Raw genomic sequence first — 27,171 nt, 5'->3', positions numbered from 1 at the left:
ATAAAGACAAAGATTTTACGTAATTAGAAATTTCTAAAAACATTGCTGCTTCATTATTTATTTATTTTTAATTATAATTATAATATTACTATAAATTTTTTTATTTAATTACTTTATTGATTATTATTCGTGTATATAGCTCAAAAGACAATTATAAAAAGTATTAATTGCAAAATTTTTATTTCATTCCTTCTTTTTTTTCGGTAATAAACTTTTGGTATCATGTTCGATTAGTCGTAAAGACAAAAAAAAAATAAAAAATTCAAGTACAATTCATATGAAATTTAAAAAAATTTCCTTTAATTACATTCACTAATTTATAATAAATTTTTTTTATTTGTTGCTAATTAAATATAAATATTATAGAAAAATTTTTCAATTATGTTTTTACGGTATTAAAAAATCTTACGTATTTATAAATACTATCGTTACAAAAAATTTAATTGTAGAGTCAATTATGTGACTTGATACCTTGTCAAAAAAATAGCATATATAAATTCACGACAACAAAAATATAATAATAATAAAGAGTGGAAAAAATATTAATAATAAATCGATCTATTTACATAAAATCCTTGGGATAAAGGCATTATTAAAAATTAAATTTTAATTATTATTTTTTTTTTTTAGCAAAAAAATTTGATATTTAACAATTTAATGTGTTGATAAAACACACGTAGCAAATAGCTTGCTAATTAATTAATTATTAATTTTTTTAATTATCAGCATTATAATTTTCTTTTTTTTTCTTTCTTTTCTTTTTTATTTCTTTTTTTTTTTTTTATTTTGTTTATTTATTTTTTTGATTTCCATTCGCATATTCAGTACGAGCGCCACTATTTTAAAATGAACATCATAATAAACGCTCTACAAATGCACCAAGTGGACAAAATAATAATTATTAATATTATTTTTAAATTAATTTATATCTTAATCTGTAATAATATATCAACCGACACTGTCCCCCATCATTTCCGTTGCTGGTGTATTTTTTTTACTATCATTTGTTTCTAATTCGACGTCAGGATCACCACATGCATCGACGAATTCCTTTAAATTAAAATATCAGTATTAATTATATGTATTAGTAATGCAGGGAATTGATTTTTAATGTCTACAGCAAATTTTCAAGTGGAAGTGAAAAAAAAAAAATAGTTCCGAACGGACCACCCTAATGTATATATAAAATAGATATCCATCGAAACCAACATGCCCATTTTTGAAATTATTTTTTCTCAAAATATTTTAAAAATATCAATAAACAAATTACAAAAATACCCAAGTTGTTCAATAATTTTATCAATAAAAAAATTATTTAAATTTAGTAAATTTTTTTTTTCGTTAAAAAAAAAATCTCTTAAAACATTAATATTTTAAAATAATAAATAAATTTTTTTTACTTCTTTATTAATATCTTCAGTGGCTTCTGTGGAAATATGATCCCCGAGATCTGTTGGTGTTTGAGTGGTACTTGTGGAAAATTGATACTGCTCTCTACGCTGTGCATCGGCATCGATTGCATGAAGCCGTTCTCTACATCTTTGTAACTCTTTACGTAATCTTTCCCGCTCCTCATCTCTTTCTTTCACGATTTTCTATGAAAAAAAAAAAAAAAAATAAATAATAATAAAAACATTCGTAACTCTATTTCTTCTATTAATTAAAATTATTTTATCCGTTCGTAGCCATAAAAAATATTATTTCAAATCTTTTTGTCAATCCTATATAAAAATGATCATTATTTGTGAGATTACGTGATATTGATAGGGTGGCTACAAACCGGGAATGTTGGGAATTATCAGGGAATTTTATGCGATCGGGAAATATCATGGAAATGTCAGGAAATTTCGAAAAGTATCCGGGAATTTAATTGCGGAGGTTAAAAATCAAAAAATTTTTCAAAATGATTTTGAAAAGGCTGTAACTCGAAAGAAAATGCTCATGCATCATAAACAAAGGCAAATTGTAGCCTTAAGTATTTAGTTTTCTGATCTGGTCTTTAAATTTTTTTATTATGCACGAGCTGGTAGTATTCCTGAGAAAACTATCGAGAAAACTAAAAAATAAAATAGATAGTAAATCTTACCAAAAACTGTGAAAGTTGTGCAGTCAAAGAATGGCAAATAGGTTGTAGAGTTACAACAGGAACTACAGGTTGATGTGGATGTGGATGTGAACGTGGTACTGGACATCCCACAGCATCACAACCAGTACTAGCAGTTGCGTTAGTTCCCCGTGTAGCCAAGACAGCTTCAGTTTCCGTAACAGCAAGCGCTGCATTAAGTATACCAACTAACTGATTAGCTTTACTGATAGCCGCAAGAATTAATTCAGCAGGTTCTTTTTCCACATCTGAAGGCTCTGACGCAATATCAGCAACGTGTTCAAAATCTTCTTTTGGAATATTTAAAATATCAGCAACTAATGACTGTTTTTCTTCGAGCGCTTGTTTAATAACTTCGTCTTTTCGTCTGAGTGATTCTATCGGCGTGAGAACTGGCTCTGCGACATGAACTGGCCGTACTTCTGCGTGAACTTCAACAGGATCAATAAGTGAACACTGCGTACACGTAACTAGTCTCATTGATTCTCCAATTCCCGATGACGTAGCTGATGATGACGGTGGCGGTTGTTGTGCTGGTGATGGTTGCTGCTGTTGCTGTTGATCTTGATTTTGATTATGATTCTGATCAGCCGACTGGGTTGATTCGTCAGGTTTAGATTTAGAGGATTCATCAGTTGCCGGAGTGTCTTGAGTATTTTCTTCAGGCTGCGTTGCTGCTGGTGTGCTCGTCGTTGTTTCAATACTCGTTGAACTCTGTTCCTTGTTATTATCATTGTCTTTAGGGTCTTGTGGTCCAACTTTATCTGACTTTTCTTTATCAGCAGCACCAGTCTCCATATTGAGTGGTACTTCTGGCGCTGGTGACGGCTCTTCATTTAATACAGTAGGCGGTGACGGTCGTCTACCTTCACGATTACGTGTTTTGTATGCTTCAGCAGCTTCAGATATATGTTTACACCACAATTTACGTTCTGCTGGTGACGATGCTACCAAGTCATATATTTGCGCACCTTTTTGCGATGTATTAACTAAGTAAAGTGAATTTTTATCAACAGCATTATTTCTCACAAGTACTGTCGATACTTTAAAAATCGGACTCAGCACAGAATTAACTTGATTTGTGTTTGTAAATTTTAATAAATACTTATCATCTTGACGATGCAATAATAGTATCGTATCATCAAGTAATACAACGTGTAAATCAACGGGCTTTGGACGATTAACAATCCGCCACTGCAATGGACCCTCAAATATTAAATTGCGTTTAGTAATGTCAAGATTTTTAAACTCTTGGACTGCTGGATGATCAAATTTATCAAATGCCGATCTATCGATCATACGAAGTATTTCAGTAAGACGTTGACAATCTTCAGCTTCACGCACAGCCTGATTAACTAAACTGAGTATCTCTTTACTGCGTTCAACAGCACGCAGTACCGCTGCTTTCTCTTTTTCATTACTCTCAGGTGTATACTTTGCTAAATTTTCGAATAGCAATGGGTACTTGGTCAATCTCAACATACCTGTCAGTATGTGATCCTTGAGTTGCAATCGTCGGCACAGGGGATTAGATTCTATTTCATTTAAAAATGAATTTAATTTAGGATCTTTGCGACGTCTGTCACGCAATGCGTCCAATGCAACTTGTTGTTTAGCACAGTACGTTGAAGCAGCACGTTCAAATGTCTCACCATTTTCACCATCGAACATTTCCAATATTAATTCACCGACATCACCCACGCATGGATTTTCTTTTTTTTTACGTTTCATTGCCTGGTTAAAGCGCGAATGAATAGTCACCATTTCGTCTAAATTTGAAAATAGTAATTGTACTTGATCCAATGGAAGAACTTGAGATTCAAGTAATGGCTTGTGGAAGACGTATGACAGTACTTTAAGTGCGCGTACGTGTGACCTCTCCGTATGAAATAGTTCTGAAATAATTGTTAATTTATATACTTTGTTAGATATTTTAAATGTAAATATTTTATAAGGGTGTGCGAATAATTTGAATTTAAAAATTATTTCCCAAGAAGCGCACTTGCCTTTGACATCTATAAGATGTCAATTTTTAGGCAACTTTTTGACATATCGATAAGGCACCAATATGTTGACAAAATGATCAGAATTTTGAATCTTTTAAGTAGGTATTTTTTCGGTGACACAAATTTCTGATCGTTTTGTCAACATATTGATGCCTTATCGACAAGTCAAAAAGTTGTCTAAAAACTGATATCTTATAGATGTCACAAAGGCAAGTGTGTTACCTGGCTTTCAGATGACTTTAAAATTGATGAATAATTTTAAAAGTTACGAATAATTAGAAAATTTATATAGATATATTGAATTCTAACCCGATTTGCACATCCAAAATATTTGAATAAAATATACCATTTATAACTTCTTGTCTCTTCTTCTCTGAGTTACTGAGATTACTGAGAACTTCTTCAGCAACGCCGTGATTCCAATCTGGTGGATCTGGTTCAACATCAACGTCACTGTCCCACGAGTTAGATGTATGATGACCAGCATTGGCTGGATGAACTTGTTCTAAACTGGTACTTGGACTGTCTAGACTTCGTGTTGATAAGCTACTGTTTGATGAACTGCCAGCAGAATTACCGGGGAATGCACCTGTCGCGTCACAGTCACTAAAAAAAAATTAAAAAATATTGTTATCGTTAAATAAATTATTTACTTCTTCTTTACTATTAATTAATAATCAGTAATTACTAATTAGTTATGAATATTTAATAATAAATAATTAAATACCTTTCTGATCGAGTTCGGCGCTCAGCAAGTGCTAGAGGCGCACTACCTCTATCAGAATCAACGTTAATACAATTTTGATCCGCACTTAAACTTTTTTCTAAAATATCATGCGGCCTTTCATGTGACAAAGTTATGTCTTTACGCGTAATAATATCAGGAATAGTATCATCAGTACGTGAATTAGGTCGAGGACGTCCTCGTCGTGAACTTCGTTGTCTCATTTTTATTTTATATTTTATCCAAATATAAATATACCCGTCTCGACACCGATTTAAATTCCCTCACTAATATAATAATAATAAAACTCTCTCTCTTGCGTTTTTTTCCTCTATTATTTTTTTTCACTCAAGTATTTGCACTCGTTAAATTAATCTATGAAACCTTTAAAGTTATTTCAAAGGTTGTTAACAAATGTGTCACTCAAACTTCTTTACTTTTACTTATTTTTTTCTTACTTACTAAAATAAACCTCGAGTACATTGACATTTTTTATAATTTATAAAAAAAAAAAAATAATAATGATTCATGATTATTTCTTTTTTTTTAACTCTCAAATGCCTCGGGTGCCATTTTTACCCCAGGATTTTTTGAAATTTTTCCACTTGAAACCTTCAACTTATTTTTAAGAAATTTTTTGAAATTTTTCCGTCAATTGAAATTAAAAAATTTTTTTTTTTTCAAAACTTTTCAATTTATTCATCAGAATAAAAATTCTTTTTTGATAACTAAAAACCTCTTTTTTTTTTTTTAAGTGAAAAATTTAAAAAAAGGCGCGAAACGTCAACCGATTTTCTATTCAATTTAATTTACGGACAAACACTGGACATTTAAAATAAAGTCTTAAATGTTTAAAAGCTTCAAAGAGCGCTAAAAATTATGATACTGAAGTTAGCCGACTATTAATTTTTGGAAATCGATAAATTATAAAAAAAAAAATATTTTAAAAAATTGCACCGATAACTTTTTCGAATTTCTACATGTGTATTTTTTTTAATTTTATTTTTCTTGTAATTGATTAGTTGAAAAAAAATCCGAAAATTGTTAATTGTCAACTAACTTCAAGATCATTAAAAATTTCGTATTTTCAAAAATTGCAACAAAGATTTTATTTTTCTGAGTACGAGAAAGAGATCGGTGGTTTTCCCTTTAAGTATTTTTTTTTTTAAATAAAAATTTAAAAGTCCAATACGACCGAGGCTTTTTTATTAAGAAATTCTTGAAGAGAAATTTAAAAAATTCTTGGAATATCGTTAATTTTTTACACTGGGATCAAAATGTCACCATATGACATACGTAATTTCGCAGACGTTTGTAATAAATGAATAAATTATTATAAAATTATATAAATATATTAAATGAGTCAGTGGACGCATTTGTTTAAGAGTCTTATCGATGCCGCTCCTCAATCACTTTAATCAATTTCTAGATGGTGGTTCTGCCACCCACCAGCCCTCGTTTATACTCCGACAATAGTTAAAGCCAAGTGAACTGTATAATCTATTTGTGTTTTATATATGTATTGATACACACAGTCTACATGCTATTTACTCTTTTCTCGCCTCGTCCCTATTTAATCCACGTGTTGGTTTATATTCCGAGTAAGGATGAGCAATTACTTGTTGGGTAGACTAGTGCCACTGGTGATTAATGTATGGAAATACCGGCGGGAGTACAGTGTAAGTGTATTGCATTGTATTGTATGGTTTATATAAATCCACCAATCAACAGTATCACTGAATAGTGCGCTTGTGTAGATTCTCGTACGGAGGCTGAGCCTATGGCTAAGTATTGATTTTATTCAATCGATCGCTTTTTAAATAAAAATAAATAAATAATAATAATAATAATAAACTGACATAAGAATTTTATGTCTCGATAATTATAAAAGTTACCTAAGGTATTTTAGTACCGAGTTTTCTTACACTACATTTTAACTACCAATTTACGATTATTTATTTTGTTTATTAATAATTTTATGAGATTTTTTTCTTAAATTATTTTACCATGGGATTTTTTTTATTTTAAAATTATATTATTAATAATTATATGAACAATTATACTAAAGTGATGTAATTAATATTTTTTCCACTGTAGTAATTTATAATGACGGGAGCGGCAGGTCAAAGAAATCATTTTACTTCATGGAATTGTTAAGTAAACTTTGCTGATAAGACGTAGAAATTTTTTAAAATTAAATTTAAATATTCATTTAATATTGAAAGTTAATTTATATATTAATATATTAATTTATATATTAAATATTTGTAATAAAAAAATGTAATATGAAAAAAATAAATATTATTCAAATTTTGTAGTTTGAAGTTAATATTTATTTTAGTCTTGCAAGGCCACCGGCGATGAAACTGTTTAATATATATATATTTTCTTAACTAATACCGGGACAAAATAAAATAAAATTTTTAAAATAAAATATTGGCACGATTTATAAATAATAAATAAAAAATATATGACTTATGATTACGATAAATAAATTAATTAAATAAATATATTTTTTATAGCAATAAAATTTAAATGGATTAAATGAAAGTAATTTTGAAAATGATGTTTAGACACTGTCATACACCAGAAGTAATATTTACGTCCGTGAAAACACGATTCTAACGTCACACTAAGCTCCGACGTAGCTTTTAGTAGGAAACATTAAGAAAGAAAGACAGCGATCTCGTCCCGGCGACGAGGTAATATGCGAGTCTGCGCACGTGTATATGTTGTGGGTGCTACAATCAGTTATACATCATAAAATATATATTTTGCCAAATATATTTCGTTATAGATAAATTTTCAAGGTCAAAATATTATTTTAAAAAATTTTAAGTTTAAATTTGTCAAATGATTAATGAATAATTCAAATTATTTTACAACTTACTTTGTTTTCGACAGATTTGGATCGCTGGTCTTTCGCTTTTCACGAAGTTGTCGCTAAAAAAGAATTAATTTTTCTTATTAATATCAATTATTTATGAATTACAGTAATTTATAATTTATTTATTTACTTTATGATGTATCCGTTCCTTGTAACTTTCAGACCGATTTATGTTTGACGTCTTTGGTTTACTGGAAATATTTTGCTGCACCCTGATAACAAAATTAAATTAAAGAAAAAAATTATAAGGATAATAAATGAGGTTTAATTCAATTATTTTTTAAATTAATAAGTATATAATATATCAAATAAATTATTTCAAATATAATTTCAGTAAATTTAACTTTACGTTATTAAAATTTCGTAAAACCATACTTTTAAACTCGTAATTAACGGAGTATTACCATTGCAATTTAAAAGTTTTAACTCTAAGTACCGACTACCTGCTTAAGGGCATTCTCAGACTACCTCCCACTTTTTAAAAATATGAAATGACTTTCTACTGTCATAACCGTATTAAAATTTAATTAATTAATTAAAAATAAATTGAAAAAAGGATAATGTACAAGTAATTTTACTGAGATATGGAATTAAAAAAAATTACTTTTTAAAATAATTTTCAAATTTTTTAGGCGAACATTTATGTAACAAATTTCGCTCAACTCCCAATTGATATCAACTAAGTAATTTTTTTTAAATTTCATATCAGCGAAATTACTTTTACGTTGGACTTTTTTTAATTAAAGTTTCAATTTTTTTTTAATTAATTAATTACAGTAGTACCTCGTTATAAGCCTAGCTCGGGGCTATAAGGGAAAAAATTCTCGGAACTGGGGTACCCCCACTATTGTGCTTAACAGCTTTTGCGCCCAAACCTCGTTATAAGACTATCACCGTTTTGCGTTTTATTTATGTATTCGGTTCAACTCTACTTTAATATACGGTGAATCTATTTCATGTATAATTATAAATAAACAGAATTTCGTCGTTTTTTCTGTTAATTAATTATGTGATACCACGAGATGTTAAGAATTTTTTATGAAAATAAATTATTTAATCTAAAATCTTTATGTATTTACATTTTATCTCGATTTTAGTCGGACTGGTCGTGAGTCTTATAGCGAGGTTTCGGCGCAAAACTTTTATTGAGTTGTTGGTAGGGGAAGCGTTCCGAGCGATTTTTAGCAAATTAAGGGGAAGAGTCTTATAACGCGTAGTCTTATAACGAGGTCCTACTGTAAATTTAAAACAGGAGACACTGTCTGATTATGGCCTTAATTAAAATTTAAACTTTACTCAAAATGGCAACATGCCCTTTTGTTAACAATCTCTACTTTAATATTTTTTTAACACAATAATTAAAAAGTAAAAAAATAAATACTTATTAATAATTTATGACTAATTAAATAAAATAATTTAATTAAAAAAATGACCTAAATATTTTTAATTTTTTATACTACAAAAAATTAATCAAGTGATTTAGACATATAAATAAGATAATTTGTGCATATATTTATAAAAAAAAAAAAAAAACAACTTACATTTCAGAGATATCCTCTCGTGAAGAAGGATCGTCCATACTATCAAGATGATCACCGTAACCGGAAATACGTCCTCTTTCAACACTACCACGGGTGTTTCCGCTTGCGCCGCCCCCGCGATGTTCTCCTGAAATCACAAATCACCCAACAATTAATTACTATCATTATTATTATTATTATTATAAACTATTAAAAAATAAATAATACAACTTGGCATAACTAAATTCCCAAACTATTTTTCACCTCATAATTCTTGTAATTTCTATCATCTTCACATATTTATTCAATCGTGATATATTTTGGCATTGCTCCAACTATCAGATCATAACTCATCAAAGTTAGTTAAATCTTACAAAATTCTCAGTATCAACTATAGATTCATCTCTTTTTCTTTTCTTCTTCTTTTTTATTTTTTTTTATTTTTACTAATACCCATGTTATGTATTAGCGCGTTACATATCTCGAGTTAAAGAAGATTAAACTATTAGTATAGGGTAAAGTAATATATTAGTTTCCCTGATATAGTTTACAAACTGTTTGAGGAAAAGACCCAAAGATCAAACTTCCGGTTAAATTAATTCTTTTCCCTTCTTACAAACGATAAAAAAAAACGTGACACAGCTTTTTTACTCGCCCGTACGATACATGTTATGATAAAAATAACTAATGCCTTGATTTTTTTCCTGGACACGCGACAGTGGCACGTGCCCTTGTGCTTCCTTATTTTTTTTTTTTTTTATAAATTAAATACTTAATTTAGTGTTTTAAAACTATGTATAAATATTTTGTTTATTGTTTATAACCACTAACTATATTAAAGATATTATAATTTATAGACTTAAATGTATGCCTGGTAAGTAACAGAAAATACATCAAGTCTTGTTGAGTGTAGTTTATATTAAAACTAAACTACTGCGTTGCATACACGTGCAATGAGATATTTGTAGCACGCGATACTAAAATACATACATTAAATACACTTAAAAAATATTATTCTTATGCTATGACTTGTATATATTTCAATGACAAAATAATCTAAGAAACAACAATAAATTAATAGCAAATAAATTTATTGTTGCTGTTATTAAAATAATTATTTTAAATTTGAATTATTTTAAAAACAAACCTTGCGAATTATTATCTAAAGTGTAACTTTCCAGTCGATCGTAAAGTGAATTATTGATGTCAAATGTGTCAGTACTTTCCTCGTAATTATCATCGATCGAAATACGACGTACACTTGTGGGAATATGATCCACATGAACAATTAATTCATCTGTCGTATTAATCACATCACCACAACTACGAATACGTTTTACGGCTCCCAAAGTTTCCCAAACTTTAACGGCGATTGTTTTTTTATTACTCAAATTACTCAGTAAATTCTTTGGTTTTGTTGTTTTCTTCGCTATTCCTAAATACAATTTTTATTTTTATTCTATTCTCTCACTTTATTTTTTACTGGGTTATTTATCCACCAGTTAAATTTTAAATAAAATTATTACTGTCGGCAAATTTACAATAAAAAATTTTTATCATTTTTAAATTTATATAAAAAATTTTTATTTACTTGTAAAATTTCAAGTAAATAAATATAAATAATAATAATAATAATAGCTACAAAAAAAAAAAAAAAAAAAAATTGCCAACAGTTTAAATATTTAAATTTTAAACTTTGATGTTTTCACGTTACCGTCAGTCTTGAACTTGCGACGAAATCTGTTTTTGTGTCTCACAGTAGACAATTTTAGGTTGCCAAAGGCTGTAGACATCAGGGGTGAAAAATTAGTATCCACACTTTGGTAGTGGGAGTCATGATCTTCTCCCTCCAACAATTTACCCGTAACTTTTACCTCTAACATAATTTATATATGTACGCACGCACATATATACATGCATACACATAAATATACACTCATAATATATACGTAAGAAACAATTTACACTAAATTTAAATGAAATTTAAATATACACATATATCTATATATATGTATATCTTCTTATTCTTATTCATCGTATACATCATCAAAAAATTTCATTCAACTGGCAAATTTTATTTAAACATTTAAAATTAATTCTCAGCACTTCCTTTCAACAGTCGGCGGTTTATTTCCGGTCTCCCACCACTAAAAAAACTTTCTCACATCCCGCACATTTCCTTCCTTCGTAAAACTTGAATATCCCATCCGTATGTACGGTCCGGTCCATAACTCAGTCTTGTATGTAGTGATGTTATGTGAAAAATAGCGTAGTAGGGTATACATACATACATACATACACATATGAGTAAACGATGTACTAACATAAATGTATAGTACACACGTGTGAAGACGAAAGACCCAGCTACCTACGAACCGGTGTAGTCACGTATTATATCCATTTGCTCATCTATCTTCATAGTCAGGTCGTTTACTTATTTTATATTTTTTTTTAGATCAATATCCCATCATTTGGTATATTAAATTCATATATGATTAATGGTATATAAATATCTATAAATATTTTTCTTTTTTACAAACATTTAATTTTATCACACACGCGCACTACAAAATAATTTAATGCAAATAAATATATTTTAGTTAATTATTTTATTACACTGAACGTCAGAGTAGCATATGTTTAAATATCCACTGAGATCCAGTATTGTTTCAATGAAACTGTACGATTGCCGAGGGGACGTGTCGACTAAAAAACGCCCACGAGTCATATGATCATAACAAGAGTACTCGTATGCTAATTATTTAATTGAAAAGCTCGTTTGCCTTTTTTTAACTCTACCACATGGTCTATTTATATTTTTTTATTCACAATTTATTAGACTATACAATACTGCGACGAGTTTTTTTAAAATGACAGAAAAGAATTTCAAAGTAAAGATAATTTTAAAAAAATATTATCAAGGCAATTTATAAATGGATATTTCATTAAACTGATAAATAATTATCGCCATGACAGTTTAAATGACTTATTTAATTATTATTTGATAATATTTTAAGTATACTATATTAGTTTAGTATCGTACGGTTGAGTCGGTACTGATAACGACAAAGATGTTTTGAGTATATGAGTCAGGGGCAACACAGCGGTCAATTTACCGCGACTCTAATCATATTACGCATACATAAATATAAATAGCTGTCGTAATGACTTAATGATTTATAGATTAAAAAATATTTATGCTTTCTTGGTCATTTATTGTTTTTTTTTTTATATTTCTTTGTCCGATTTAATTGCGATTAAAAGTCCCTATACCCGCTCAGTACCATTAGTCGCTCACTTGAACTATTTAATACGTTTCTTATAATTTCTATAAAAAAAAAATTACAACTAAAAATATTATTATTGATAAATAATTATTTGTGAATCTAAATATATAAAAATATAATGTATCAAATTATTTTATATTACATTAGAAATTTAAATTAAATGACTGTTTTAAAAATCGCGCATAACCGGGCATTTTTTACTTTAACGTTTCATTCGTTAGATTAAATTTACATTACGTCAAATTTTTTAATTATTGCTTATAACTATCTTATTAAATATATTTTTGAAAGTCATGAAATTTTATATTATGAATAAATAAAGTATTATAATCTATATTATTAAGAGAATAAGGAAAATTTTGTTCCCGCCATATATACATGATAGAATTAGTTAATGTTATTGAAATTGGTCTCATTAGATAAGTCGACTTGAATTTGTGCCTTTTCATAGTTTAAACTCTTTTTTATTGCCAAGTATTGAGATTAATTGATTTATCTATATCATTTGAACTACATTTAAATTACGCGGGAAAAAATACGGTCGTATTTATTTTCTTTAAATAAATTAGTACTTTAATTATTCTGTCACTAAATACGACTAAATGTCACTGAATTTATAGCTACATTATTTATATCGCGTTACTTATTCCAAAATGATATATTTTTATATTTTATACTCTCTTTTGGTTTTAGAAAGCTTCTCAAGACAATTTTTTTGATTAATTTATAATGCATAAAATTTCTTGCAAATTAAAATTTTTTATGGCAACGTCTTTTTTTTCTGCGGATTTTTTAAATTTAGTAGAAATATTTGGACAGTCACGTAGTGACTGTAGGTTGCTTGTATATAAATTATTTTCCATATCAATAAACTTATCATAGTTTAATTGATATTATCTTTGAGCGACTATAGGGCCATGTACTGATCGAGTAATGGTACATGACAACTTTTAGTGAACGACTATGGGTACACTCAAGGATCTTATTTAAAAAATTAATAGTAATTACTTATCAACATTATCAAACTAAAATTTGATTCTGATACTCGAAGCTTGAAAAAATAACTATAAAAAAAAATAAAAATATCGTTTTTCATTTTATTTATTTATTTATATTGAGTGATTTAATCTTACTCCAATGAAAAGTGAGCGGGTATAGAGGCTTTTACCTTAGTTTATTTTTTATATCTAGTTTTAATCTTAATAACAAAAATTTAAACTCACCATTTTCACAGTCTCCTAATAAATTTTCTTCGTCAAGACGCTTTGAACGTTCGACTGAAAATAATTTATTATCTTCATTTAATTTTATATATTATTTTCATCTATTAAATTATCAATTTTTATATTATTTAAAATTTTCAATAAATATTTACTTAGATGCATTTGATTTGGGGAATGGTGGTGATGATGAGATGATGGAGGTTTTCTTTCAGGTCTTATACGATCCATAAGTTTACTGATACGATCATTGCCGCGTTCTTTACGTGACAATGGTCCTGGACAACTTTCCTCAACTACACGAACACATTGACGGTGAACACTGAGAGAGCAGTCTGTAAATGAATTAAAAATAATTACGAATAATTAATCATCAATTAAGTGGTAGAGTAGAGTAGAAGACAAATGCAATCGGTAGATTTTTATGAAATCTACTAAAAATTAAAAAAATTCACTTTCGTTTATTTTCATTACTTTTAAAAATAGAAATTTTATTTGAGATTTAAAAGTAATGATTTTATTGAGTATTTATTCTATATAAAAAAAAATGGTCTGTGCGTTACGTCAGTAAAATTGATAGAAAACAAGCTACAGAACTTGAAAGTTTAAAAAAAAATTTTAATTAACGAAATAAAATATTTTATTAAAGACTGAAATTTTTAAAATCTTTCAAGTTTTATATTCCCATTAAATTAAACACTCAAACACTTGAAACGGGGAACGTTTGTTGAAGATTACAGACAAGTTTTACGTGTTTTAACGTTTAGCAATTAAATTTAAATCTTCGTAAGCTATAAGGGTATTAAATTATCTAAGATATTAAAATCAATAATTAAATATTTTATTATATAATTTACTATTAAAAAATTTCTGATTTAGTAGAGATCCAATTTGATTGATATGTTAAACTAGTACTCGATCATCTTGTGTTAATACAAGTAATAAAAATTTTTTAATGATCTGTACACTATTATTATCTTTGCAAGAATGATTATTAATGTTGACAAAACAATCAGAAGTTTATGTCATAAATAAAAATATCTGTTTAAAAGACTTGACACAAACGGCGGGAAAAAGTAAATTATTACAAATAGGTAATCTTAACCACTTGTCAATTGAGGTGACTTTTCTGAAAGGGAAGAAGATCACAAATTTTATATCATTCCTAGGACTAACATCTGTAAGTTTCATGTGTGAAAAAAAATTATTGATAAAAGGTTGAAAAAGTGTTGACTATTTTAAATTTCAAAACGTAACAGAATGACGAACTTCTTTAAAATGTTTTTTGTTTTTAAAAATTCAAGAGGAAAATCAATGAATATCACAAATAGCATTTTTGACTGTGACATCTTTTAAGATATCAGTTTTTTGACAGGTTAATAAGGCACCAAACTGTTGACAATACGGCCAAAAATTTATGTCACCGTAAAAATATCTGCTTAAAATACTCGACACAAGTGACGACAAAAAGTAGATTACAAATAGTAGTAAAATAAGTCATCTAGATGATTTTTTAATTTAAATGTTTTTTTTTTAGATAGGAAAAATAACACAAATTTTTTATGGCTCCTGGGACCATCACCCGTATGTCTTATTTATTGAAAAAAAACTTGACTTTAAGACAAATAAAAATTTGTCTTGTCCCTTTAAAAGACGTCTTTATGACATCTTAAAGTTGTCTTTGTGCTACTTGAGTACCCGAGAAAGAAAAAAAAATTATTCTTTTTTTAAATGATTTTCAAACTTTGAAAAATACAAAGAAAAAAACAACTGGACTTAATACTATAAATTAACGTTTTTAGACTCTGTTGTTAACTTTTAACTCTTCATTAAAAGAGCTAGGTTTCATAATTTTTTTCAGTACAAAATACGTTCAGAAAAAGTTCGTCGTTGTGTCATGTTTGGAAGTTTATAATAGTCATTTTTTTTCTTCAAATATTTTTATTCACGAGTTCATGTATTTAGTAAATATAGATATAGAAATACATGAGTGATCGGGTATTAGTTCCCTGATCGAATACTGGGTCTCTTACTTTACTTTAAATACAATTTTATGTAAATTTATTTATTTAGAATCTTACCATTGCATTGATAACCTTGAGGACCGATCCCACCAATAATAAGTTGACAATGATTGCAATACGTAACAGTAAAATATTGATGTGCTCCAAAATGATGACCTCTTACTGCCATTTTTCTTGTTTTACCCGTAAGCAAACGAGCTTTAATATTAGATTTATCTTTAGCGACAAATGTCGGCACACGATCAAGTGATACAGATCGTACTTGAAATATTTTAGTCAATATCGTCGCTAAACCAGCGGCTGTTGTAAATTGACGTAGATCTAACTGATCTTTTTCAATATCTTCCCTGTAAAGTCAATAATATTAAATTAATTATAGAAAGCTATTAAAATAAAACTCAAGTACTGATAAATTATGATACATACAAATATGGATCCATTTTAGGAAGAAGATAAGTCTCTATTATTTTTGCTTCTTTAGATTTATCTGATTCACTTTCGTCAAGCTGAGCATCACTCGGCCCAAATAACATACCAAGTCCCGCTGTTCTTTTTTGTTGGAAGTCCGCAAGCTGTTCATTCAATTCTTCCTTCGCTCTTGTTCTTGCCTTCCAAAATATCTTGCGTAATATTTCTTCTTTATCTGATTCTCGTAAAAGTACGTCATCTATTTCACGTGCGACATTCTCATCTACGTTATTGAGTCGTAGAGGCTGAACGATAAAATAAATTTATTATTCATTTTTATTATTACCCATATAAAAAAAAATCCTTCCGAAGTATTCATAACAGTGAAGCTTTAAATTTTACAGTTTAAAACTTCAAGTTGATCATTTTTTTAATTTTAAAAAATTTGAGAAACAAAAATTTCCAAACACCTGAGCTTATTTTTTAACAGTTCTGATAAGAGTTAAAAATTGTTTATTTAGTATTTTCCAAATCAGCAAAATTCTCAAATCAATTTTTTAAATTAATCATTTTCAAAACAATCCAAAAATTATTAGACTGATAATTTCAGTGTCAAATTTTTTTATTTAAAAATGATCAACCTGAAGTTTAAAATTGTCTAAAATTTCAAAACTGACTGTTGTGAAATTTTTTAGATTAATTTTTGTTTTACGCGGAAATGATTTTCATATTTTATTTAATACTCACAGCACCAGGTACTAAAAAGCTAGAATGAATTTCATATGCCCATTTTCTCATTTCCTTAGCATTACCTTCCTTATACAAGTCTGTTACCAAATAGAATAACTGAAAAAAAATTTTTAGTTATTAGTAAAATATTTTTAAAAAAATAATAATAATAAACTAACCAAGCTTGAAGGATCACTATTTGATAAAACATAATTTATAAAAACAGAAAGATGTGCATGGTGTTCCCACAATCTTGATAAAGATTTAAATGGTCCATGATCTTCGAGTTGACCCTAAACAAAAAAAAAAAATGATATAAGTTATTATATAGCAATAATTATATAAAACGATAGTATGTAATAAAATAAATAAAACCCACCACTTCTTGATCACTCATGTCATCGTCTTCCATAGACATAATAGGCTGTTGAATTTGCGGTAATCCAGGACTACTTTCATTCAACAATTGACGGGTTGGCGTTACTGTTACAAAACTATCCACGCTCTGAAATTAAATAAATCGAATAATATTTAATTAGTATAATAAGGAAGTAATTAATATAATATTAATTAGCAAGCAAGCATTTAAACCATAAAATTAAAATACGTTACTGACTTCATTCAAGGTGGTCGATAAGACATCATTCCCAGGACTTGGTTGGGGATAAGGCGGTGGTGGTGTGCCCGGTGGTGTGATATGGATCGGATCATCTAAATCAATTCCGCTTAGACGTCCATGTCCCTGATGGAGGTGTCTCGATGGTGATAAGTCGTTCATTGATTCTGACGCTATTAGTAGTCTACTGGCCTCTGACGGTGAGATCATAGTCGAGCCCAATTGCTCGGGTGAGGATTTTGTACGTTGATGTTTATTAAGTGAGTTCGGCGAACCCAAATGTGCGTCTTGTGAGAACTATTAATTAATAATTAATTTTATTAATTACAATACTATTTATTAATATACATTATTTACCGTAATTAGATTTAGATAGATATTTTTTGGTAGTAAAATTTTTAACAAACTTTTATACATGTTGTTAGTGCTGAATTTTGTCCAAGGAGTAATGTCCTTTGTGTGTATTTATTAATAACAACAATAATAATAATAACAACAACAATAATGAAAAATAATTAATTGATTAATGAAACTAATGAGGTAAATTGTAAGGATAACTAGACCATTCTCACTCATCTAGACATAATCAGGGTGGCCACAAAGAGATGATTTCAACATTTCCTGGTATTTTCCGGTTTTCCAGTAAAGTTTTTCACATTTTTTCTTGATTAGGAAATTTTATTCGTATCATTAAGATATTCAAAGTTTTAATTGTATTGTCAATAATTGAATTTGATGATGAAATCATGCGAGAAATAAAAAAAGTCAGTGAAATAAATTGATAAGGCCTACTTTTGATTATTCGATATTAAAAATATTTAATAAGAAACTTTATGATTGAAGTAAATTCGAAATATACTAGTCAGAAAAATAAAGGGATATTAAAAAAATTTCAAATTTTTAAGTGATTTTCAACAGGTCATAACTCGAAGGAAAATGGTCATACAACAAAAACAAAAAAGGCAAATTGTAGCTTCGTCTAGTTTTCTGATCTGGTCTTGAATTTTTTTTATTATGCGCGATTACGGAGGAATCAAAAGTCCATGATAATTATCTAAAAAATTTATCATAAATTTTGTATGGTTTTCTTAGGATTACTCTGGGACCATGCATAATAAAAAAATTCGGTAATGGTCTACATCATTACCAAAATTTCAAAACTAGATCATAAAACTAAAAACTAAAATATACAATTTGGCTTTTTTACTTTTATAATACGCCCGTTTTCCTTCGAGTTACTGTTGAAAATCACTTAAAAATTTTGAACTGTCACAACTAAATTCCCGATTACTTCAAAAATTCCCTGAGCTTTCCATGATAATTCTCAATTGCATTAAATCCCCTGATAGTTCCCGATAATCCCAGTTTGTGGCCACCTTGCATAATAGTGTCAACAGTATGATAAAAAAAATAAAAAATTGGCAGCATTAACACGTGTGACGATTCGATGACACTACTTACAGAGTTAGGTATACCATGACTGGTGGTTGGGGACGTTAAATGAGTCAGCAGTTGTCTCTCCAGCTCCAACTGTACTACGCTGTGCGTGTTTGAGGTGGTAGTGGGTGGAGGTGGTCGTGGAGGCAACGGAGGTGGGGACAAACTCTGCATGGACAAGGATTTACGTGAAGGCAGGGGTGGCGGTGTGTCGCCAATAACAACACCACTACCACCACCGGTGCTGCTACCAGAACTGGAATAATGACCAGAGGGAGACGAGGCGTTTGTTACCAATGAGCAAAGCTGTAAGACAATAACAGCAGGTTAGCTATCAACACATGTGTGTGTTAGCGCAAGCGAAATTATTATCACCTCCGAGTGGGTAAGCGTTTTTAAAATAAATTAAATATTACTATTATACAAGTTAAGATGACAATGATCAACTAAGAGTCTGTTCTAACATTCGATCTAATAAAATTATGGGTAAACACTTTGGACTAAACATTCAATTAAATACGTAACATTAATCCACTTAATTGTCTTGTTTTTAAAATTATTTTTTAAAATTTTTACCTGGTCATTTGTTGTTATTGCAGCTAATTGATCTTGTAATGTACGAACTCGTCTTTCCGCTCCAGCTAACTCAGTCTGCAGTGTTGAGGAGTTTGATACATTCCCGGAACCAATACCCATTTTAGCAAGTTCACTTCGTAATTTATCACGATAACTCTGCTCCTTTTCTAACATCAGCTGGAATGTATGAACACGTTGTGTCTCCAACTGACGTTTTTTCTCGTGCTAAAATATTTTTACCTCTTTTTTTAAATATCTATTAATATCATAATTTAATTTAATATTTATCAGTGTAAGTTGGAATTAAATAAACCAGAAACCATGTTTAAATTATAGAAAAAAAAATATTTAAATAAATAAATAAATTTATAAATAAAATATGAGTGATGAAATAAATAAATAAATAAATAAAATAAGTAAAATAATAATAATCTTACTTTTTTATAAAATGCAGTGGAGACGAAATCAGTAAATGACGGTGCTTTGACCATTAAAAACGGAAAAGAATGCTTAGGGATAACAGATAAAGCAGAATAATCAAGAACATGATTAACAGCAGAAGCAAGGGTACACATAGTATGTTGTATTGTATTGTTATTGTTACTATTATTATTATTATTATTATTATTATTATTACTACAACCCAAATTACTGTGACTTACGTCGACAGGTTGGGGTCCAGTTATACGTGCAGTGCAAGGAGCACCACCAGCTGGGGCAGTTGATGCTCGATGCAAAGAAGTAGCGGATTGTGAAGGTGATACCATTGTTGATGCCGATGATAAACTCGTTGGTCTCGGCTGCTGATGTTGACTTCCCAGAGTTGTTCCCACTTGCTGTAAACCGGCTAGCGTTGCACCCAATGGCTTCTGCTGCACTGTCAAAACCACCTGCGTCGATGCTGCGGGCACAAGTTCAAGGCTTTTTATTTTTTATTAGTCATCAGATATTTTTGCGCGCTTTTCACATCACTGTGAAACTTAACATATTTCTTTTTCTCACGATCTTTTTATTTTTATTTATAAATTCTCTGATAAATTTTCTTATTTTAAGAAATTACGAGTAAATAATTAAGGTTTGATAATTTTTATTGCTCTTGGTTATTGTTATAATTATTTAAACGTAATCTACTAAAATAAACTTCAAGGAGACTTAATGTTTTATTAATATGTACAATAACTGACATTTGGAAATATTTTATAAAGAATTGTTTATTTATTTATTTACTTTTTATATATTTATGCAATGACAATTAATAAATTAAATTTTTCAAGGACAATTTTAATGAGCTCTAATAATTATATTGATTAATAATTATCTAGATAACCGTTTGTGACTTATTTTATTTAATTAATAAATGCTGAGATTTTAATTTATTGATAAAAAAAATAATAATTTTGAATAATTATTTAAAAATTAAGGTAGGTCATTAAATATTATTCAAGGATAAAAAAATGAGTAATGTATGTTGATGTAAATTATAATTTTATTTATTTTATTATTTAATGATGATTAAAAATTTTAATTTACCGACATAAATTTCAATGGGACCTTCTATGTTCCATTTATGTAATACTGTATAAGACTTTGGTTCTTTCATTTTAATAAATCGATATTTTAAATTAAATAGTTTGATAAAATAAAAATAAAAAAAAAAATTATCCGTTGGTTTAAAATTTAAAACACAAATAAAATAAAATAAAAATAAAGATAAATAAATAATAAAATAAAACACACACGTCTCTTAAAGTCAACGGAATGGATGAAACTGCGTCAGAGTCTGTGATGCGTCAAAATAAAATGAGGAAATCTTAGTAAAACCAGGCATCTTTACTTTCAGGTGTTATATTAATATGAATGACGATATACGCGACTCAAAACTCTACGAGTATTTTAATTTATTAGATATGACAAGCGTTTTATTTAACATCAATAATAATAATAATAATAATAATAATAATAATAATAATAATAATAATAATAACAAATCAATTATTAAAAAATTTAATCGCGTTTAAATTTAATATAACATCTAATTATTACATTTGTTTTGTATTTATATAATATCAGCAATTTTGAAATAAATATGACTATTGAAATATGAATAATTAAATATGACACATCAAATTATGATTAATGAACATTGTTCTTATTAATTTATTTCATTAAACTTTTTTTTTCAACTAAACAACTCGATTATTTAAACGAAATTATAAAATATTATTTGATGATACAAAAAAAAAATAATCCCCGCACTGATAACAAATATTGAATTAACAAAACAATTGAAGTTGATTAATAAATAAATGAGACTATTGAATATTAATTGACAATGAGTGAAACTTAAAAGACCAATGGTATGAAATGTAAATTTAAAAAAATTTAACGACGGATATTTGCGGCAATAACGTAATACATGGACGGAAATATGCGTCAGGCGTCACTGGGACTGGGTATATACAATTTATGTTTATAAACTCAACTCAATATTGCCATTGAAATTGATAATAAAATTGCAACCGTCAGTTAATAACTGCTAAACACCTTGAAGATTAATTAATTATTATTTTTAATTTTATTGTTTTAAATTCCAACGAATTTAAATAAAAGGAATAGTCATATTTATTTATTATTAAACAATAATATTTGTTTATTATTGTTTTTACAGCAATAAAGATCTCAAGCGATTTAAATATTAATGACTAAATGTATTTAAAAAATAAAAAAAAAAAAAAAACAATAAAAAGAAAATCATTGTATCGAATAATCAAGTAAATCTAGTAAAGAATGAATTAAACGCGAGTCACCGCTATAAACACGTGCTTACATCATTAAAGCCGCGGGCCATTGTGTGTTATTGGTGCATACGCAACTTGCACACATGGTCTAGGACAAGTATACAGATTATTTGCCACAATCGATACAATATCGTGAATAAAATGAAAGCAACGACCTTGGATTTTATAAATAAATAAATAAATAAATAAATATAACAAAGAATTACTGAGTATCACAAATAATCTTAATATTTAATCAACTCGGACTATTATTACTTTAGTATCTTTCTGATCGATGATACTTTGACTTCCTCTTTTCTTATATTTTATACATAACTTGTTTTGCTTATTTTTAATGACATTTATATTGACTTACATTTTATTAGCTGCACAACTTCTGTATGCGTTGACTGCATAACATTGACGCCATTCACCTAAAAATAATACCAAATAATTTCATTTAATTTATTAATAAAAGTCTGGATGTAAATTACTTTTAAATAATTTTATTTTTAAATTTAAATAATTACCTTAATTATTTTATCACCCTGTTTTAATCCGGCTCTTTCGGCAGCACCGCCTATAATTTTAATTACCATTATCATAATTGTTTTATAATTTAATTTTCTTTATAAATTATTCATATATATAGAGCACAATTGATAATTAAAATTATATTGAAGTATAATTACTATAATAAAAAATTTTTCAATGAACTAGTTTTACTAAATATTAATTAGTTGAATTATCTATATTTAATAATTTTACTGTTTAATTTATTCAATTAAATTGCGACGTCTTTGATCTAAAATATTTAAAAAAAAGTCTTAATTAAAGTGACTTTAAATAAAGAATAAAATTTAATCAATACAGGAAATTTTTATTTACCCGACTGAATTTGGAATTTAAATTAAAATTTATTTGTTTGTAAATATAAATTACCTTCTTTGACGGATTGTACATAAACAGGATTATCACCAGACACCTTCATCCCATAACCCGCGTCGTCCTTGTATACGACAAGAGTAGCAACGGGTGGTGGTTCTTGTCCACCTCCGCCTCCACCGGCCCCAACAACACGCCGTACCGCAGTCGTTCCATTCATCCCTTCGTTGTCCGCCACACCTTGACTCCAGGTTTCACCTTCTCCTCTCCAGCCCTATCCAATCTTTCCCGGCCAATCTTCCTACAAATCACCAGCATTAATTACACACACAAAAAAAAATAAACATCACCGCAATCGCAATCACCTCAATAAGAATAAAAGAATAAATGAAGAAAAAAAAGACTAATTACAATACCTCGAACATAAAACCGATTACAGATAACATTCAAATCTTATTGTTATCGCATTTTAAAAATAATTATACAATCAATTAGTTTATCTCTAATCTTTTAATCTCTAGACCAACTTGGGCTACATCAATTGAATTATCAAATATATGATAATGATAGTCATCATAACTCATAACAATAAGTAATAGATAAATTACCAGCAAGACCAGCAAAATATACCAGTATATATTCAAAATATATATATTTTCAAAACTTTGGATGAATTACACAGAAAAAAAAAATTTCTTGGCGGAAGAAATATTTTGCATTATGAAGACAAAAATTTTTCTCGGCTAAAATTATTTTTTCACCCCAAGAAATTTTTTTTTTTAATGATAATACAAAAAATTTCTTGGGTCGAGTAAAAATTATGATACTAAAATCATTGAGTGTGAATGTAGCAGTCATTAGACAAATTTAAAATACGATTTTGAAGTTAGCAGACAATTAGTAATTTTCGGATTTTTTTTTCAACAAATAAATTACGAAAAATATGCACATGCAGAAAATTTAAAAAACTACAGGTGCAATTTTTTCAAATATTTTTTTTTTATAATTTATTGCTTAAAAAAAAGTTCAAAAATTATTAGACGTCGACTAATTTCAGTATCATATTCAAAATTATAAATAACTAGAGTAAATAAATAATAAAATAAGATTTTAAAAAATGCGCATTTAAAAAATTTTGAAATTAATAAGTGCATTTTTTATAAATATTATTTTTTTAATTATTTACTCTATTTATTTATAAATTTAAATTTGCCATGTCTGCTACATTCACACTCATTGAAATTGACGTCTAATAATTTTTGAATTTTATTAAAAACGATAAATTTGAAAAAGAAAAAAATTCAAAAAATTGCACCTACAGTTTTTTGAATTTTCGACATATGCATATTTTTAGTTTCTTTTTTTTTAAAAATATAATTTGTAAAAAAAAATTCGAAAATTGTTCATTGTCTGCCAACTTCAGGATCATTAAAAATTTGCTTGAAAAAAAACTTTTTTTGCACCAAGAAATCCTTTTTCTCTGTGTATCTTATCTTGAGACACGCCTTCAATAGTATGTAGTGTAGTTAGATTTTATTTTAAGTGAGTAAGTTAATTTATAGTGAATACACCGAGTTGAGTTTATAAAGAATAAAATATAAATGTCTAAAGGCGTCAATGAACATACTCATGCTGCTAATAATCTTCCTAATGCTTTTTGCTCTACTATCGGCAGGTGGCTTGGCTTATCCGGAAGTTTTCAATAACCTTGATCTTATACAAACATCCTAAATCCATCTCAGTATCATTTATTATTATTATTATAATTATCATCATCCAATAAATAGACAATGACCATCATTGTTATATTTGATAAAAACATCGGACATCATGATCCTCAAGTTAACAGACAAGTAACAATTCTCTGATTTTTTTTTTTGGTAAAATCAATCACAAAAAATAATAAACAAAAATATACACGTGGAAAATTTTAAAAACTCCAGGTGCAATTTTAAAAAATTTTTATCTTTTTAAAAAAAATCAAAAAAATTATTAGACGCCGGCTAACTTCAGTATTATCAGACATTTAACAATTTTTACAAACAAATTATATATCATATAATTTTAAAAAATTCAAATTTTAAAGTTTTATATGCGTTTTGTAATAAGTGTAAATGTAGCAGACAGACAAACTATAAATAAATAGAGTAAATAATTTAAAAAATAATATTCATAAAAAATGCACTTATTAATTTCAAAATTTTTTAAATGCCTATTTTTAAAAAATTTTATTTTATTAATTATTTACTCTATTTATTAATAATTCAAAATTTGTCTCATGTCTAATACATTCACATTCATGTTATGTCTAATAATTTTTTGATTTTTTAAAAGACGATAAATTATAAAAAAAAATATTTTAAAAAATTGCACTTATAGTCTTTTTAATTTTCTACATGTGCATTTTTTCATTTTATTTTTTTCTTCAAACTTAATTGTTTAAAATAAAATCATTAAATTTTTAATTGCAAACTTCAGGATCATCTCATGTTTTGTAATTCTTTATTTTTGAAAAAAAAATTTTTATTTTGTCCCTGATTTTGCTGTTTATTTTTTTATACTCAATACTAAACCAACTGTGATAACTAATGGCATTAAAAGTTATTTAGTGTCATGTCAAAAAAACTATTGTTCACTCAATTACTAATCAGATATTTATTTATTAATTAATTAATTTATTTATTATAATAAATAAATGAGCATATTGATTATTTATGATAAAAATGTATTTTTATTTATTTAACAGGACAATGTTATTTTAAAAATAATGCTCGTCACCTTGATGACAGATCACGTTAAATAGTTCCGTTATGACAATTAATACAATAAATTGTAATCCAATTAATAATAACAATTATTTATTTAAATAAAAAGACAATTGCGCAATTTATCAATTAATATAATTGTCTTTAAATATTTGAATAAAATAAAAATAAAAAAAAACCTAAAATAAGTAAATTTAGTTAATAATAAAATGCGTACCTTTCATTTAAACGACTGGTAATATACTCCAGGTAAATAAAATAAGTATATTTATTTAATTTAATTATTTTTGTTTATCGGTTGGTTTAATTTTTATTGCGAACACAATTGCTATTAATTTATAAATTGTTTATTGTACACTAGAGTAATTAACGTTATTAAAAATAGGAAGACTATTGTCATAATATGTGAACACAGATTAACATTACTACTGACACAAATAATAATTGTTTCGTTGATTATACTTTCACGGCACATTGCGATGACGCGCTATCATAATAATTCATGTTATCAAAAGAATAATAAATATATAAATATTTAAAATGGCCCATATTTGTTAAAAAAATTAAACTAACAAATAATTAATTATGTATATGATAATAATAAATAAATAATATCAAATATAAAATTGGTCCCGTTAATTGTTTAAAATAGTCTAATGTATTAATTGACACTTGGATAATTAATAACTCGGTTTAATTATACCGAGGTATATTTTACCGAGGCACTTAATTATTATTTATTTACATTTAAAATTTATTTATTTATTTGCTTTAATTAGTTGTTATTTCATTTGTTTATTTAGTGAGCTTTGTTTTTATATTATTATTTTTTTATAAAATCCACGTAACAAATAATTAATAAAAATATATTAAGTCTACCAACAAGTGACAGCCATCTTGTTTAAAACTGAAACGCAACCCAGAATCCTGTGTGTGTGTACTCGTTTCTCTTCTCTACGTTTTCTCTTAGTCGTGTTCGTCATCTTGATATGAGTTTACGATATTTGCGCCATTTACGGACAATTCTAAAACTGTTTCAGTACACATTTGTTTTAACAATTTCAATATTAAACTGTTTTTGAATTTTCATTTAAATAAATATAATTATTCTATTATTACTTATTTAAATAATGAATATTTATTGTTTGTTGTACTGAAAATATTCAAATATTATTCAAAATTATAATTGAGGAAATTTAATCATTT

The 27,171-nt window shown here is 27.5% G+C and overlaps 1 protein-coding gene and 1 long non-coding RNA gene across 10 annotated transcripts; one reads left to right on the top strand and one right to left on the bottom strand.

Moving 5' to 3' along the window:
* Positions 1–294: 294 nt before the first annotated feature.
* Positions 295–26,903, bottom strand: LOC103576614 (rho guanine nucleotide exchange factor 11). 9 transcript variants are annotated; one of them, XM_053737734.1, is made up of 23 exons: positions 26,183–26,903; positions 23,258–23,501; positions 22,846–22,895; positions 22,692–22,749; positions 20,201–20,439; positions 19,976–20,047; positions 19,539–19,763; positions 18,987–19,268; positions 17,526–17,822; positions 17,289–17,414; positions 17,089–17,202; positions 16,928–17,026; positions 16,199–16,485; positions 15,830–16,119; positions 13,904–14,083; positions 13,752–13,823; positions 9,263–9,389; positions 7,852–7,933; positions 7,725–7,777; positions 4,457–4,716; positions 2,087–3,999; positions 1,401–1,595; positions 295–1,050 (listed from the first exon to the last, which is right to left on the bottom strand). In XM_053737734.1, the coding sequence occupies exons 2-23, from the start codon at positions 23,418–23,420 to the stop codon at positions 949–951; spliced, it is 5,286 nt and encodes a 1,761-aa protein (XP_053593709.1). In that variant the 5' UTR covers positions 23,421–23,501; positions 26,183–26,903; the 3' UTR covers positions 295–948. The 9 variants fall into 9 exon arrangements, with proteins under 9 accessions (XP_053593709.1, XP_053593710.1, XP_053593712.1 ...); XM_053737735.1 differs by having other exon boundaries at positions 13,752–13,805; XM_053737737.1 differs by having other exon boundaries at positions 20,303–20,439.
* LOC103576613 (uncharacterized) lies at positions 19,257–20,298 on the top strand. The gene is made up of 3 exons (XR_549378.2): positions 19,257–19,347; positions 19,993–20,114; positions 20,209–20,298. It is a non-coding gene; the product is annotated as an uncharacterized LOC103576613 (long non-coding RNA).
* Positions 26,904–27,171: the final 268 nt, after the last annotated feature.

The sequence above is a fragment of the Microplitis demolitor genome, chromosome 3, assembly GCF_026212275.2.
Source record: "Microplitis demolitor isolate Queensland-Clemson2020A chromosome 3, iyMicDemo2.1a, whole genome shotgun sequence".
NCBI classification, from domain to species: domain Eukaryota; kingdom Metazoa; phylum Arthropoda; class Insecta; order Hymenoptera; family Braconidae; genus Microplitis; species Microplitis demolitor.
Note: the sequence above shows the minus strand (reverse complement) of the source record. Positions and strands in the feature narration are given on the sequence as shown.